The 16,715-nt window shown below is 34.2% G+C and overlaps 1 protein-coding gene and 1 long non-coding RNA gene across 4 annotated transcripts in view; both read right to left on the reverse strand.

Moving 5' to 3' along the window:
- LOC102433347 (chromodomain-helicase-DNA-binding protein 2-like) overlaps positions 1-2,704 on the reverse strand; it is a 22,312-nt gene extending 19,608 nt beyond the window's left edge. The window contains exons 1-3 of one of the 3 annotated variants that reach the window (XR_002827469.1): positions 2,107-2,645; positions 1,626-1,758; positions 618-739 (exon numbers count right to left, since the gene is read on the reverse strand). Coding sequence is in view for 2 of the 3 variants with exons in the window: in XM_023748369.1 (XP_023604137.1) it covers positions 1,626-1,687 (62 nt within the window). In the remaining variant the exon portion in view is untranslated. Of the gene's footprint in view, positions 1-617; positions 740-1,625; positions 1,759-2,106 lie in introns of those variants that run through there. The other 2 variants (XM_023748369.1, XM_014449655.2) reach the window with 2 other exon arrangements.
- Positions 2,705-4,897: 2,193 nt separating this feature from the next.
- The window catches only part of LOC111824380, a 13,904-nt gene continuing 2,086 nt past the window's right edge, over positions 4,898-16,715 (reverse strand). The window contains exons 3-5 of the long non-coding RNA XR_002827468.1: positions 16,353-16,436; positions 10,696-10,764; positions 4,898-5,266 (exon numbers count right to left, since the gene is read on the reverse strand). This is a non-coding gene — a long non-coding RNA (uncharacterized LOC111824380). The remainder of the gene's footprint in view (positions 5,267-10,695; positions 10,765-16,352; positions 16,437-16,715) is intronic.

A 16,715-nucleotide genomic window follows, 5' to 3' on the forward strand; every position in this document is an offset into this window, starting at 1 on the left:
TTAACAACCACTGCTTGACTGTTTTAAATTAGAAAGCAGAGTTTGATCAAGGTTAACCACAAACCTTGCATAAGAAAGCCAAACCCCAGGTGAGACTATGCAAAATCACACCCAAGGGAGTATCCATTGTAGGTACTGAATCTTTAGTAATTTGTCAAGCATTTGTCAGGATTCCTGTTTCTCCAAGTCACTATTACTTTTCAGAAAAAAAAAAATCAGTGTGGGGTTAATAGAGCAATTTTCTGTCCTAAATCTAAGGTAGGTGATTACAAGGGCATTTCAGTTCAAAAGACACAGTCCAAACTAGGTGACAACTCAATTTGCAAAGAATGTGGAAAGGTATTTGTGAAAGCAAAGGTCAAAATACCTGAGGTCTAAGGAAACAAATAAAATTCATCATTTGTAATAAACCACATTAAAAACTTTCATATTCACCATCCTGAGAGTAAAAAAGCATATTATATAAGATTACAAAAGTAAAACCAAATTAGAAAGAAAAATCATATAATCAATCACATCCTTATTAACTCCAAGATTTCAAATTCGTAACGTGACAATTTCTAAGCACACACATCCAGAAATGCATGCATGTGCTTTTAAAATTAATATACAGATCATACAAAACATCTCAGCAGCTTTATTCCTTAGTCACTAACAAGGCACTCCAGCAAATGTGAAACAAATCATGATGTGAACAGTACATGTGTAAGCTTCCGAGGATAAAGCATTCCAGGAGACACTGTTGAAATAAATCAATAAATGTAAAGCAGCTATAACTAAAGTGCCAGGATCATATATTACTCAATCTACCACCAGAAAGAGCATTGTCTGAATATAAGCATGCAAATGTGAGCCTTAAATATTTCACAAGTAAAATATACAATTTTAATCTCAGTCACAATCACAAAGCAGAAAAGAAGGATATTAAAAGAGGACTCCTGGATTTCTGGGATCGGATTTAATTTCATAAATGCAGGAACTGTAACCATCGAACTCAAGGTTTTGATAAATCCTATCAAAATGTCTTAAAATGTCCAAGGTATCAAAAGAAAGAGAGAATGAAGTAAAAATGTAAACTGAGAGGCATCAGTCAAAGGGTCCTTTTTGCAATTTCACTTTAAAATGTACATTTTTTCATTCATATAACTTTCTCAAATGTCTATTTACTATAATTTACTACCACAAGGCTCCTCTATGGCCTTCGGTTACAAGTTGGGGTATCCTAGTTTCTTCAAAGAAAAAAAATTTGCCTTGTATGTAAAATGGTGCAATGCAGCAATGGCTAAACCGACAAGGTCATTTTTCTACAGCCCGAAAACCTAAAACCTGAAATTTATTGTCAGAAACACTGCAGTTTACTGAAAAGTCCCCCTCGAATAAAGGTACCTTACCTTTCGACTGCTCTAAGAGGCCTTAAGTCAACTCAACTTTCATAAATTGCTACCAAAAAATTAGGGTGTGGCATATTAGCAATCTCAAGGTCACGCTTTAAAAAAACGAACCCAAATTAGTAAAATACTTAAAATCACACAGACAGCTACCCTGGCCTGTCAAGGTAAACAATGTAAGCTGAGGTTTCCCCCCGAAAAAAAAAGAAAAAAGAAAGAAAGTTGATAGCTCCATACCTCGATGCATTGCTGTGTGGCGAACTGTCCTCCTCTTGGCTTTTGTCCTTATTTCTCATCATCTTTTAATTCTTAAATATTAAGGGGGAGGGGAAATCTGTGTTTGCTTTGAAGTCCTGTGCCCAGGTATTTACTGTCAAAAGTTGAAAGAGAGGTAAGGTCCCGGCTTCTATCGATGGTTTTATTACCAGGAACAAAGTCCTGACCATGTCACGATATTGTTATAATACAACAGCGGTGAAGCACCGAAAAACAAAATTATTTCTAATTTTACCTTTAAAAAAAAAAAAAAAGGCAGGACACACGGAACAGGGGGAATCATCCCTTATCAATACGGAAAGTTTCTCAAAGTAACACACTGGATACAAATAACAAGCTCTCTATCTTATTGCGTCATCCAGGAATTTCTCCTCTTTCCCGAAAATAAAGCCAACTTTCAGCTATAAATCCTTTCAATGATCACTAATGATCACGAACTTACCTGATCCATGTAGTAGGTCCAAAGCCAGAGAGTCCTGGCTAGTGGTAGAAATAGACCGGGTCCCAAACCATTAAAAAATAAAAAAACGAAATCCTCCGTGAAAAACAAAAAACACCGAAAAATAAATAAAACAATCCTCCGATCTGTTCACGGGTCCCAAAAAAATAAAGCAACAATGAATACCGAGACGGGAACGGGAGGGGAAAAACCTCATTAGCAGAGCGCACAAAAATGGAGGTGCGCCATGGCTTCTAAGCTGGAAAAAACAACGACCTGGGCTCCCAGTACGGCTGCTGCTTTCCAACAAGGCACGAAAAGAAAGCCCCCAAAAGCTGCTTTTCCCCCTCCAAGGGGTTCCAATCGACCCCAGTCCGTCTCCAGGAGAGGCAGGGGGCTGCGGGGGCCCCCTGGGGCGGCCCGAAAGTTGGGGAAAGTTGCGTCAAGTGAGGCGAAGGCAGGGAGCCGAGCGCGCTCTCTCTAAGGCACAGCCGCCATCTAGAGCCTCCTTCCCAGCTCTGAGAGCTCTGCCTTTGATTGACACTCTCTCCATTTACCCCACAACTCAGGTGATGTACCATAGACCCACCCCTTCATCTCCACCAAAAAAAAAAAAAAAAGAAAGAAAGAAAGAAAAAAAAAGATCTTCCATCCCAGGGAGCCAGAGGACCCCACACCCCCACACCTCCCTGCCCCTCCAGACCACCCCATCAGGGGAAGGGGGGAGGGTTTCTTAACCCCCTCTGGCTCAAGCACCCTTTTTAAGCCAGACAGAAATGTAATTTGTTCCTTTTGTCTAAAGATCTGCTAAATATTTCAGTCCTTGGGCTAAAATAACTTCCTTTCTGGGCAGGAAGTGGTGTTTTATAAAGCCATTTTGAAAAAGGGATCATTCTGAGAAAATGTTAAGCTCATTTTAATATTAGTCGTTTTTAAAAATTAACCCCACCCAGGGTAGAATGGTTTCTAAATAAAAGCAAAATCTCAATTTCACAGATTAAATTCCAGTTGGACTTCTTTAGGAAGCCTAAAATTATCTAAAGACCAAATTAGGGGGCATTTTCCATCCCAACTGGAAGAAAGGGGTACAACTCAAGAGCGCCTCCCTAGTGTTCAGTTGCATTAGCGCAAAAATTAACGCAACTCGTTTTTATTTGAGAATTTCAATTTTTCTTTGTACTTTCACAAAATTCTTTAACCCATTCTATAACCCTGCCAACTTTACACCCCCTCCCCAAATCTCAAGATCACAATATATTTACTTCCCACATTGATTCAGGCAAAACAAAGTTATTAAACTCGAGAATATGGAACCACCATTGTCCTTTCAAATAACAAATCCAAGAAACTGGACCTCCAAAACCAACACAGCACATATATCCCCAACTCTTCCCTTGTATTTCAAATCAATTTCTAAGTATGTTCAGATTCTTGACAATAGTTTATAGGTCACATCTGACAACAAGTTATCAAAGTAATGTCACAGGTCAAATTCTCCTAAATATCAAAACCATAACATCTATGAAAAACAAAATTAATACTAATGCCAGAAACAAATTGTTCAACACTTTTTCTCTCAAGAAGCACCCAAGAAAATATTCACACATCAAAAAAAGAAATCAAATAAACTTTCCCTACTCGACATTATAATCTTCCAGAACCATGTCCTTTCCTCAATGTTGATATCCACTTTCGCTTTATACCCAACAAAAGCAACAAGTTGCATCTAGGTCAATGTAAAAGCCATAATCAAAACCCAGTTTCAATTCCACACTTTCTACAAAAGGTGATTTTGTACCAAAATCCGAATCCAAAATTCCACTTTTGATATATACAAACCAACCACTTCGAACCAGTCAATGAGAACACATATTGCACATGTACTGATAATGAATATGTGTGCTATATAGTATTTGACATTAATCACAAATCATAGTATGATTAACTATTTTCTCTCACACACACACACAAAAACACATCAAGCCGAACATTCCATGTATAATGGGAAAATATCAACAATTGATTTGGTTTACCCAAATAAAGCCTATCACACATTTATAAACTTAGTGTCAGTTGATTATCAATAAAATGCCAGTATTCACCTGGAAATCAAATATGTCATCTGTGACATGGTGTGATTCACTTATTCTGAATTCCTAAATGTAGAGAATAAGAAAAATACAGAATATTCCTATTTTATATTTACATAACATATATTATAGACAACATTGCCACCAAAATTTTAAGGCCTTTTATGAATATCTTAAAGGACATTCCCTAATAAATCCAACATTTCTTCCCCTAACATTAACTAGACAATAAGAGGCATCTGTTTTGTTCAGATGAATATTCTATCGCAAGATGTTTTATTTTCAATATTAAGAAGTGCAGATAAAAAAGACCTTTTTATCAACACAAAACTCAGAAAAATACTGTTATCACTCATCCTGAATTTTGAGACAAAATGCATTTTGTTTTAAACGTTCATTAAAATCATGTGGCAAGTTAAAGATTCTATTATTACCTATTGACTGGTTATTTTGCAAGATATTCAAGAAAGCATAAAACGGCATTTAACCAAACGCCTATTTCTTAAAGCACAAATAAATTTCCACAACTGGTGGAAATAAATCTTAATCAACGACGTAAAATATTTTCCAGCACACCATTGCCATTTTACCAGCTTTATTCAGTACACTTCACTACTGGACAACTGTAAAAGCCAAATTGTTATTTACGGCGCACATTTAATGTAATGAATCTTCAGCTTAAAAAAAAAAAGCCCAAACTGAGAAATTTTAAAGTGTTCGAAATTTTATTAAAGTTAACATTTCACAAGGTCATATTCATACAAATCAAATTGAGAAAAATTCCAGACATACAAACTATGATCTGTTAACGTGCCATCTTTCATCTCCAAATGTCAAAAATGGGCTTGTTTAATGATACAAAAAGTCTTTAGAAAGTCAAATCCACTGTCCATCTGTGTTGGGTAAGAAACCTATTGTCTTCATTCATTTCATGAAATCCATGTTAAAAGAACCCTGGTTGTGTATTAGCACAGCACTCTTGTATTAATCCATTTTCCTCTATTCCCCATAGTGGACTGCCATCTTGATTTCTCAGCGGTAGGGTCCATTTGAGACTCTTCAAGCTGTGGGTGCTTGATGAAAACATTAAAAGAAAAAACGCTGTTGGAATACCGATCATCTTATTCCCTTCAAACAGAGAACATCCACCCACCTTGAAGACACTCTTACCATACACAAAGCTTTAATTTTGTAACAGCTTTAAAACTATGAAACTGTCTTATTTAAAGTTGTATGTACTACACACAACTTGTCAAGGAGAGTATCAAAGACTACACAAGTAACAAGGTTCTTTTACTATCACAGATACACATGTAGCCATAAAAAAAGCAGCAGTAGCCTGGCCAGCTTGCTCAGTGGTTAAGCATGAACCAGGTCATGGTACGATTCCAAGTCAGGGCACATGCCCAGGTTGCGGCCTCAACCCCATTGGGGGGGCGTGCAGAAGGCAGCCAATGATTCTCTCTCATCATTGATGTTTCTATTTCTCTCTTCCCCTCTCCCTTCCTCTCTGAAATCAATAAAAATATATTTTTTTTCAAAAAGTAACAGTAAAGAGATAAATTTTTACTAGTTAAATGTGATACTGTTTTAGTGTTTGTAGAAGACAAAAATCCAAATTCAAAAATCCTGGAAAGCTAAATTACAGCAACACTATGGATTTTAAATCTCAATGAAGAACTTTCCAATATTCTTCTTCAAAAAAAAAAAACAAAAAAAAACCACACACACACACTAATTATGTAAAAGAATCCTAAGGAATAAAAGAAACTAAAGCAGTGGATCAATCACAGCATAGTTTTCCAGTTAACAGATGTTAATTTTGCTTAGAATATCGCAAACAGACAACAAAAATGCCACTATCTTTAGCTACATATCTGAGAATGCTGGAAATATGTAGCCACTAGGGGGAAAAAAGATAAAAAAGGCAAAGTGTCAGCTTGGCTTATTTGATATTTGCCATTAAATGCTGTAAGATTGCAAATTATATACAAATAAAATACTCCCACTGCCAAAATATCAAATGTTTCTCAGAGAATGACAAAAACATTACTTAACTACTTTGAATTAAAGGGATAAGTGGGAAGCCAAGTGATTTTAACATTAAATAAATAATCCTGATGAATCAGGATCCACATAATTGCAAATATAAGTTTTAGCCCTGGTCTTCTCTGTAAATTATGCAGCTCTCAAACTAAATTTATAAAGTCTGGGTGACTGACTAAGAGGTTATTAAGTATAATAGCATTTTTGCTCATTAGGTAGTTAATACCTTGTATCCTAAACTATAATTAAAATTTGTTGTCTACTATCTATAATAATCTATAATAATAAAAGTGTAATATGCTAATTAGACCAGATGTCCTTCCGGTGGATGAACCCGAGCCCCTTGCACAAATTTCGTGCATCAGGCCTCTAGTATACAATAAAAAAATCTACTTAATAAACTATTTGGTTAACCAAGAAACACTACCATCCATATTTTTTAAAAAACTAAAAATGAGTGTCACAAAATCAGTAATAAACAAAAGTATTTCTCCTTATTTATTTTTCCGATTTCTCTCCAGCCTGAAACTCATTCATTCCTCACATCAGTAAAATATCTTCCATTTGAATTGTTCATTCCTTTAAGAGTTAAGGGATATACACTTCTATATAGAACTATAGGAATAAAAAAATACCTTCATTCTTCTTGCAGAGTTCATTATAAACCAATTTTCCCCCAATCTCTATTGTTTTGATGCAAAATCAAGCTCTAAATGAAGTTGGGGAAGTAAATACTACTATGATGAACAATGAAACTAAAGCATTGATATCAAGTTACAATCATTTCGATGTCTATAGGTGCAATTTATTCAATTTAGTACAAGAAATGATAAATCAATGCTCTATTTTCTTCTGCCACAGAGTAAGAGGTAAATTTATCCAGGACTTTATATAAAAGCCCATTATTCTTTAAATTAAAAAAAAACAAACCTAATGAGATTAAAAGCATTCCAAAATTACTCAAAATCACTAGCTTGTATAATAAAAATAAAATAGATATTTAATATAGTAAAAAAGAAGGGGGGGCTGGGAATTGAAAAAAAAAAGTGCTAAAAGAGAAAGCAGATACTTCCATAACATTAAAAACCAGGATCAATCTGTACTCCTTAAAGTCAATCAAAAGCCAAAAGTAAGAATCTTATTAATATAATAAGTAAAAGTGCTCAGTCAGGCATCAAAGCACCTAAAAGTAGGGGATTTAGGAGTAAGCCATTCATTTTCATGGAATTCCAAATTCTTACAAAACCTAAAATTGCTAGTAAGCGAAGTTACATTAAAAATTAAAAAGAAAGAAGGCATGAGTTCTTTGAGCTTAGAAATATTCTTGGTAACAAAATCCAGTTCATTTGTGAAAGAGTAACAGCAGTACCTACCTCCTGTAGCAGTAGTAAGGCTTAAATGAGATAGTATCTGTATAGCATTTATATTACCTGGCATATATAAAGACCTCAATAAATGTTAGCTTTTACTCTGATATACCACGATAATCACAGTACTTGGGGACCTACAAACTAACCTTACTAAATTCACATAACTTATAATCCAACAGTAATGAAATCTCTGAAGAATCCATAGAATCATGGAGTCAATTACTTAAAACACTTTCTGCTTTAAAAAGACTATTTAGGCCCTGACCGGTTTGGCTCAGTGGATAGAGCGTCGGCCTGCAGACTGAAGGGTCCCAGGTTCGATTCCGGTCAAGGGCATGTACCCTGGTTGTGGGCACATCCCTAGTAGGGGGTGTGCATGAGGCAGCTGATCTATGTTTCTCTCTCATTGATGTTTCTAACTATCCCTCTCCCTTCCTCTCTGTAAAAAAATCAATAAAATATATTTAAAAAAAAAATAAAAAAAATAAAATAAAATAAAAAGACTATTTAGTGTTGCACTGAAATAACATCAGTACAAAAAAACTGAGTAGAGTTTTGATATCAAAGCCCTACTACTCTATGTCTCTCCAATAACGTGTAAATGGCTGTAGACATACTGGAGAGATGATGGTTTGATCTAGAATAACATTATCAAAGAGACCCAGATCTTTTGTTTATTTCACATAAAAGGTAAGCTTCAAGCTCATACTATGGAAAGTTAGACGTTTTCACTATGATGTTCACTAGTTTATGTCTTCTTTTTATGGAAAATTGCTTGTTCTAAATTAAATCCCACAAGCAAAGGTAAAGGCTACTATGTTAAGAGAGTAGGAAGTAATTGCTACCTCTTAAAATTCGCCAATCCTGTACATCAAAAAAAAACAAACCCATAAAATTAAGATCTTCTGTTTCAATTCTGATCCAGTAAATTTGTTCCAAAAACAGAGACATTGTAAAATAAAGCATTGTTAACTCAACTGCAAGTAAATGGTTCATTACAGAATTGAGTTTATGAGATGTTCCCCCAAAAGAAGTAATCTCCTCATCTCTACTTCCCAACAAACCCCAATTTTTAATCGCAACAGAAATGTGGGGTACAGGGAGAAATACAAAGACAAAGAAGTAATTAATGGTTCTTAATTTTAAAAACAGGGGACTCTAATAATGCCACAATTTAGTAAATCATCTTAAAACTGGAACACTTATTGCAAAACCAAAGGAATAGGTGGATATAAAATTATAATCCAGAACAGAAACTGGTATTTCCCATCATGTAATTAATTAAGGTTTTGTTCTTGGTGCTTATGGCTTGATTTCAATATTCTTTGTATTGGTCTTTAATTTGAAAACATTTAATAGAAAACTCACATATTTTGTCTCACTACCCAGTAAGAGCTCAAATCCTTTATAGGATTACAGTATATTAACAAGTCCGGGTCTTGCCCTAGCAGGTTTGGTTCAGTGGATAGAGCATCAGCCTGGGGACTGACACTCTATCAAGAAGGGTCCTGGGTTCGGTTCTAGTCAAGGACCCATGTCTGGGTTTCGGGCTCCATCCCCAGTAGGGGGCGTGCAGGAGGCAGCCGATCAATGATCCTCTCATCATTGATGTTTCTCTCTCTCTCCCTCTCCCTTCCTCTCTGAAATCAATAAAATTAAAGAAATTAAAAAATAAAAAGTCTTAATAAACTAACTACAAAATGATCTGAGAAAAACCAGCCAACTGTTCATTATGATAACTTAATCATCTTAAAGGTCTTGTAATCAAATGAAATCTTCCCCATTGCCCCTATTATAAGTTTAATAGTCGACTAAACCTGCTTAAGAGATTGAGAGTTGTAGTTTCTTGTCAATTTTAATTGTTACTGAGTCCAAGGTTTTAGCTTTCAGGCACACTGAAAAAATTAATAAAGTATTAAAACTAATGTTTCAATAATGAATTTCAGTTTGGTTTTTTATTAGACCCAAAACACTACTTGATAAATATTTAATAGACACTATATATAATAATAAATCAATAAGTATTTATTGAGCATCCACTATATGCCAGGCAATATCTCTTCAAAATATTTGATAAGACAAGGTCAATAATTGTACTATATTAGGAAAGTTTTCATCTCTGCCCTCACAACTCCCATCAAAAAAAACCCAACAAAACAACTTATTATTTTGCAGGCCTTAATGGCCACTTATACAATGGAAGTTGAAATAATAATTAGAATAAAAAATTATCTAGAATCTAAATTTCAAATGTGATTCAAAAATAAGTGTCTTTAACAAACAGCTAGTATGTAATTATCATATGTAAAATTTTGCCAGTAATAAATTCCTTTGAGAATTCATCCAAATTCCTTTACACAATCTTACCACTAATTCTTTCCCACTATTTCTCAGGTTGGGAATTTGAAAAACTACTCCATAGTAATTGTTACCAAGTCTTCTAATATCAGAGCATAACCCCACTGTCAGAAGAAATTATTATTAGGCTTTCAAAAAAGGGAAGTTCAGAATTAATTAATTTATTAGCATAACTACACTAACATCCATTAAAAAGTATGTTCTATTACCAATAGGGAAACCAAGGGCTTCTGATTTCTACATACGTAGGGTCAAGTTGACAATCGAGATGGATCTAGGACAAGACAGTAACTATTTTAGGGTTTGTGACCATTAACTACAACTATTCTCAACTCTGCAGTTGTAGTGGGAAAGCAGACACAGATAATGTATAAATGAAAGAGCAGAGCTATGTTCCAATAAAACTTTACTTTTAAAAAATTGGGGGAGTTTACCAACACCCAGATCTAAGGTGGTTAGAAGCATGTTCAACTATGGGTTTCTGTGCATTGTACTTCTTGCCTCAGTTTAACTGAAGAAAGTAGGAAATAATAAGTTAGAATAAATTAATAAGCAAAATTTAAATAATAAACTTCACACACATCTAACCATGCTGGTTTTATTTTTTTGTGTTGCTTTGAGCTTCACTAAATCCCTATGGTTTTTACAATTCTGACTCAGGTACTCAAAATTTCCAAAGTCATATTTACAATTAAAACAGGAAAAAGATGTAAATTGAGTAAACTTACTAAATGCTTCCACCAACATCTATTACGTTGTACAGGCCCTTTAGAGATTCAGTCTCAGGATTCACATTTCTGTAGAAAACAAAAGGAATATAATTTTATGCGTAGAAAAAAATAAAAATAGTATTAATATGCCATGATTTATTCAGAAACATCTTGTAAGGATCACTCGCCAGAAGCCCAAGACACGTGTATGTATATAAACAAGTAGAAGATAGAAAGTTTTACCGCAGAGGATCTTAAATTTGGCTGTACAGGAGACTCACCTGTAAAATGAGTTACTATAAAAACAAGTGAATGTCTAAATCACAGTCCCCAAGAACTCCAACAGAGAAGGCAAAAATTTGGGATCCCCCAGGTAGACTGAATGGATAGCAAGAGTTGAGACCCAGCTGTTTAGCAGAGCCAACATCACTACTTAATAGTATAAAATTATTTTATCTTCTGGTCTCTCATTTGTCTACATTTAAAAGTTCTAAAGGAAAACTTGCATTACCTACCTACAAGGTCTTGTTTTCTCACTTTATATATTGTCACTAGAGGCCCGGTGCATAGGACTCATGCACTGGTGGGGGGCGTAGCTTGCGGGGATTGGCCCACTGTGGGAACACTGCTCATCCCTGTCAGCTGAGCAGCGCTTCCATTGCAGGAGCGCACTGACCGCCAGGGGGCAGGTCCTGCGTTGAGCGTCTGCCCCCTGGTGGTCAGTGCGTGTCATAATGAGCGGTCGACCGGTCATTCCACTATTTGGTCACTGGGCTTTTATTATACAGGATATTATTTTAAATTATCATGTACACTATTCTAAGGTAAAGTGTTGGAAAGAAATCCTTAGGCACAATTTCAAACTATTTTTACTAAATGTACTGATCTACTCAACTCAAATCCTTTCTAAAATATATACTTGATAACAAAAATATCATATCCATGCTTTTCACTAGTTAAGATTATCATAAAGTAAACATTATATAGTGGATGCTCAATAAAAACTGTGTCTGCTTAGCTTAGCATAGCCCCTTATGCTATGTCTCTGTAAAACATGGAGTTGTTTCCTATATCTCAAATATCTTCTGAATATAGGTTAAATACTATTTTAAGTCACTCCTGCTCCAAAGCATGATTATAATAATCCCAATATGTTGACCTACCCAAAAAAGCTGTTTAGAAGTTCAGCATCAAAGTATAGCAATTCAAAAATTTTTAGAAAGCCAAAGCACTGTTTAGGATTTAGGTTAAGCTTAGCTACCCAAATGTTTTTCCAGGCTATGATTTCAAATTTTCAAATTATAAAGCAAGCTCCTGATTTTCTTACCAAGTCAAAATTCCTTTAGTCATTTTGACTAATCAATCGATACAGCAAAAATTGGCTTCAAAATTACCTCTAAAAGTAAGGTGCCAAAAAATATCCTCCCACCGGGTAACAAAGCAATTTATAAGAAACGGAATTATTTATTTTTAAGCTTCCAATTTAGTCAGACTTTATAAGGAAGAGAGGATTTTCTGAATAAAGACAAAATTTAAATCATCCAAGTAAAATAAACTTATATAACTCCTAAGAGAAGGGTGTAACTGGTTTAAGGAATACTGGTGAAAGAAATGTCACATTGGTCTGGTAATGTGCTTATACAAAAAGCTACCTACCAATGTAAGCATGTACCTCTGGGGTTAGCCTCCACCAAATATAGAAAAGGACCGGGAACTCACTTTGTGCTAACACAAATATAATCTATCATACTGGCTCCTTCCCAAAATTTACGAAGTAGTGCTTTGCGCCGTCCTTTGAAAGGGAAGCAGCCAAGGTCTGCTTAAGCAGGCTATACAAGTTGATAATTTTGCTCACGTTCCTACCTATCTTTAATATTTTGCAGTATTATAGATTCTCATTGAATATGAAATTATAGGTGCCATGTAAATAACCATTTTGCTAGCTGGGCCTTTTATAATAAAAGGCCAAGACAGTTTTAGTCAAGTCTTACATTATCATCATTAGTCCATTTGTGCTTTTCTTATAATATTTGTCACCTTTTAAAACCCTTCAAACAATTTTTAACATTTAAACTAAGAATAAGATCAGAGAACACTATGAAATATAAAATGTCTTCCACAAAAATAAGGTAGTGATAGTCATTAGAAAATTGCCACAAGACAACTCAGAAACCATTAAAGTTAAGCAAAATATCTAACATGATAGTCTAAATTAAAATTATTATGATTACTATCTAGTACACATATATAATTCATTGTTTGGTAAATATTACATTTCATATAAATGGCTTAGCTTCAAAAGCATAGAATTGTTTTTCAAAAAACAAAACTATCTAGCTTTACACTATGTTTAAATCAACTATCAAATTGTAAGAAAACATGCTACTTAAATGCTATGTAAAAATAATCATTTAAATTTTAATGGTTAATTTACACTCAGAAGTAACAGCCAAAGTGAAAATCAAAAGTTTGAATTAAGCCACTCGATCTGTAAAGGGAAGGTAGCTGGTAAAACAATGATATCTAAATATAGAAATTTCTTAAGTTAATTATGCCAGGTATTATCATTGATAATCCCAATGATCAGCTGCAAATGTTTCATTGGATATGATAAACTTTTTTTAATGTAAAGAGGGAAGGAAGGAGCGAGGAGGGGGAGAGAGAGAGAGAGAGGGTGAGAGAGAGAGAGAGGAAGGGAGGGAGGGAGAGAGAGGGAGAGAGAGAGAGAGAGAGTCGTCCCACTTATTTATGCATTTGTTGATTGCTTTTTGTATGTGTCCTCTGGGGAGATCGAACCTGAAACTGGCTATTGGAACGGTGCTCTAATCAACTGAGCTACCCGACCAGGGCCTAAAGTTTAAATATATTTAATCGAATAATTATTTTCAAAATTAAATATATTTGATCGAATAATTATTTTCAAAACTCCAAATAATGCTTTTTACTACAGCATTCTAAATCTTAATTGTTTAAAAACAAATTAAGATCGATTTTCCAATGTCTTCATATATACTGTTTAATATCTGGAAATTCCTAAAATTAAGAATGCCCGTTACATGATTGCACGGGTCTCGTCTTATTCAAACAGTGTCACCACAGAACTACATGATTTGCGATGCAAAAATTATCAAAACTATTCTCCACTTTTTGTAAGAGAAACAGACACTCCTATTATTTTTATAGCAGAAATTAAGAGCTAAATGGTATCTTAAGAGATTGTAAACTCCAAATACTTTGTAATAAAACTAGGAGACTAAGGTGTACACTGAATAAAAGGTCAACATTACAGGGCTAATTTACATTAGAAGCTGGGTCTCTTGATTGCTGAATCTGTTGTATTTTCCACTGTATCACACACCTCTACCTTTCATTAATGCAGAAGAGAGAGATGTCCTCAAATTATCTTTTGCCGCTTATGCTATGCCTCTCAACAAAGAATTAAAACAGACAGGAGAAAGAGTAAATTCATTGGTTGTCCCAGTCCCGGTATCTTAATAATTAAGAAACTGAGAAACAGTAAATTAACCTTGAAAAAATGTTTATATTCAAAATTATCTATTTCACATAATCTAGCCTCTAAGTGTTGTGCCATGGTTTAAAAAAAAATGTATAATTAACTATGAGCATGGCTTCTTTCATTTCTGTGGAACTTCAGATAATTTTTTAAACAGCTATTACCATGATAACAAACGCAAATCCAACCTAATCACCAACTTGATCGGGTGATTTTGGATTCAAGAATTGGTTAAAAATGCTCAATTAAAAGTAAATATTTAACATTTACTACTTTGATCCGCTAAGCAGAAAATAGCATTTAACTAAGTAATTTACTTTCCTAGTGAAATATAGTAATTTAAAATAATAGTACCTACATTTATATTTGTCTTCATGTGTCCATTATTCTTGTCCATCAAACTTATTATTGCCCATTATACAAGCTTGGTTCAAGCCCCAATTAACGAAACAATGAATATAAGCACTATTATGAAATTCAGCTGAAGTACATGAAAACCTTAAAATGTGATCGATTATAATCCTGTATCTTGTTGGTGATAAAGGAAGCACTGTATTCCAATAGACGAGTAGAAATTACTACATCGTTTAGATTTTACTATAAATACTAAAAAAGTAAAAATCTTCATTTAACATTTCTAACCTTAAACCGTTCATTTATTTTATGGGTTAAATTACACCTCTGGTAGGCCACTATAAATTTATTGCCATGTTATACCTAACCTACGTCACACTTCACATACGTTTGTGTCTTAAGAGGCCCAATTCTCAAATTTTATAAGTGCCAACCACATCTGAATTACAATAATTTGCATAGAGGAAACTAACATCGGCATTTGTGTTAAAGAAGCTTGGGGTAGCCCTAGCTGGTTTGGCTCAGTGGATGGAGTGTAGGCCTGTGGACTGAAGGGTCCCGGGTTCGATTCCAGTCAAGGGCACATGCCCGGGTTGCAGGCTCAATCCCCAGTAGGGGGCGTGCAGGAGGCAGACCATCAATGATTCTCTTTCATCATTGATGTTTCTATCTCTTCCTCCCTCTCCCTTCCTCTCTGAAATTAATAAAAATAAATAAAAGCTGTTGAGCAAAATACGTTACTAAAAAAAAAAGAAGACACTTGCTGTAAAAGATGTTTTGATTATTTTGCATGGCGTGTTTTGTCTTTCAAACACTAGTTAAAGGTGTAACATTCCGTTTTCTTTCACATATGATAAACACAAATTTGATCAAATTGCAAAGGACTGGAGAGGAAAAATTAATCTAAAGCAAAGGCAATAAAAATAGTATCTTTATCACCTATTTGTATCAATAGAATAAGCAAACACCAAAAGATAAAAAGATTGTCCACATAAATTTCAAGGACAAAGGTAAATTTGCCCTTATATTAACTAATGGTTATTTGGGTATTCTTAACATTCCCCAAGATATTACTATATTTTCTCTGTCAAATCCTTAGTAATCTCAACTTGAGATTAATTTTCACATGCAGTATTAACTTATGAATAAAGACTATTTTTTGAAAATTATCAGTGGACACGTTTTTACACTCACGTATCTAGTTTTAATATGTAAAATTATTGTACGCTTATTGAAAATTTCTTCTTCCTTTTACGACTTAAAGATAATTATTAAGTTACGGAGGTCTCTTTAGATGCTTTATTCTAGTTTTCCGTAAAATCAGTCATTTTTGTATGTTTGAAAACTCAGGAAAATGGGTAAAGCGACTATTTAAAATCCATTAAGTAGCAACTAGAATATGGAATTCTCTATTTCGTTTTGGAAATATAGTTCTTTTAAGAATCCCAAGATCTGCAAAAGCAAAATTCTAGGCCATTTCTAAAATGTGATCAGTATCATCAAAAGGAATGTACACTTAAGATCGTAAAGATAATTCTGATCACTCAACTCCTGATTTATCCTGGAGCACCATTTTATTGGAAAGTACTTAATGTCTTTCTGTTCTGATAGAAACTACATGTGTCAACTATTTCAATGTTAATACAAAAAAGCTTTGATATAAAGAAATGGCATTTGAGGGGCTTTTTCTCATCTTTTCAAGATAAACAGTCTGCTGTTTGTTTCATTGACAAAATTTACTGATATTTTCCTACTCAAATTGTGGTAGGCACTAAATTTCAGATGGTGGGTAAAAACATTTACTTACTTGCTATATAAAATACAGACTTCTGCAAAGATTTCCTTTATCCTCAGATATAAAACTCCATGGTCTCAGTCTTCAAAATGGTTTCTTTTGAGGGAAAAAGAAATATTCTAAGCAATTTATTGATGTAACAACCAACAGCAAGTAGGGAGAAGTGTTTTAAAACTTTTTATTATATAAAAGAAACAAAAACTAAAATCTATGCTCACAAAAAATTGATTTTTAAAATGTTCTTCCCTAAAATCTATTAGTAGAAATAATAACTAGCTCAAATTTTCCAATAAATTTATTTATTTACATGTTGAAAAGATTAAAACTGTTTGCACAGTGTATTAGAGACCTAAAAAGAAAAAGTCTATCTTTGGT

The sequence above is a fragment of the Myotis lucifugus genome, unplaced genomic scaffold (assembly GCF_000147115.1).
Source record: "Myotis lucifugus unplaced genomic scaffold, Myoluc2.0 scaffold_1326, whole genome shotgun sequence".
NCBI classification, from domain to species: domain Eukaryota; kingdom Metazoa; phylum Chordata; class Mammalia; order Chiroptera; family Vespertilionidae; genus Myotis; species Myotis lucifugus.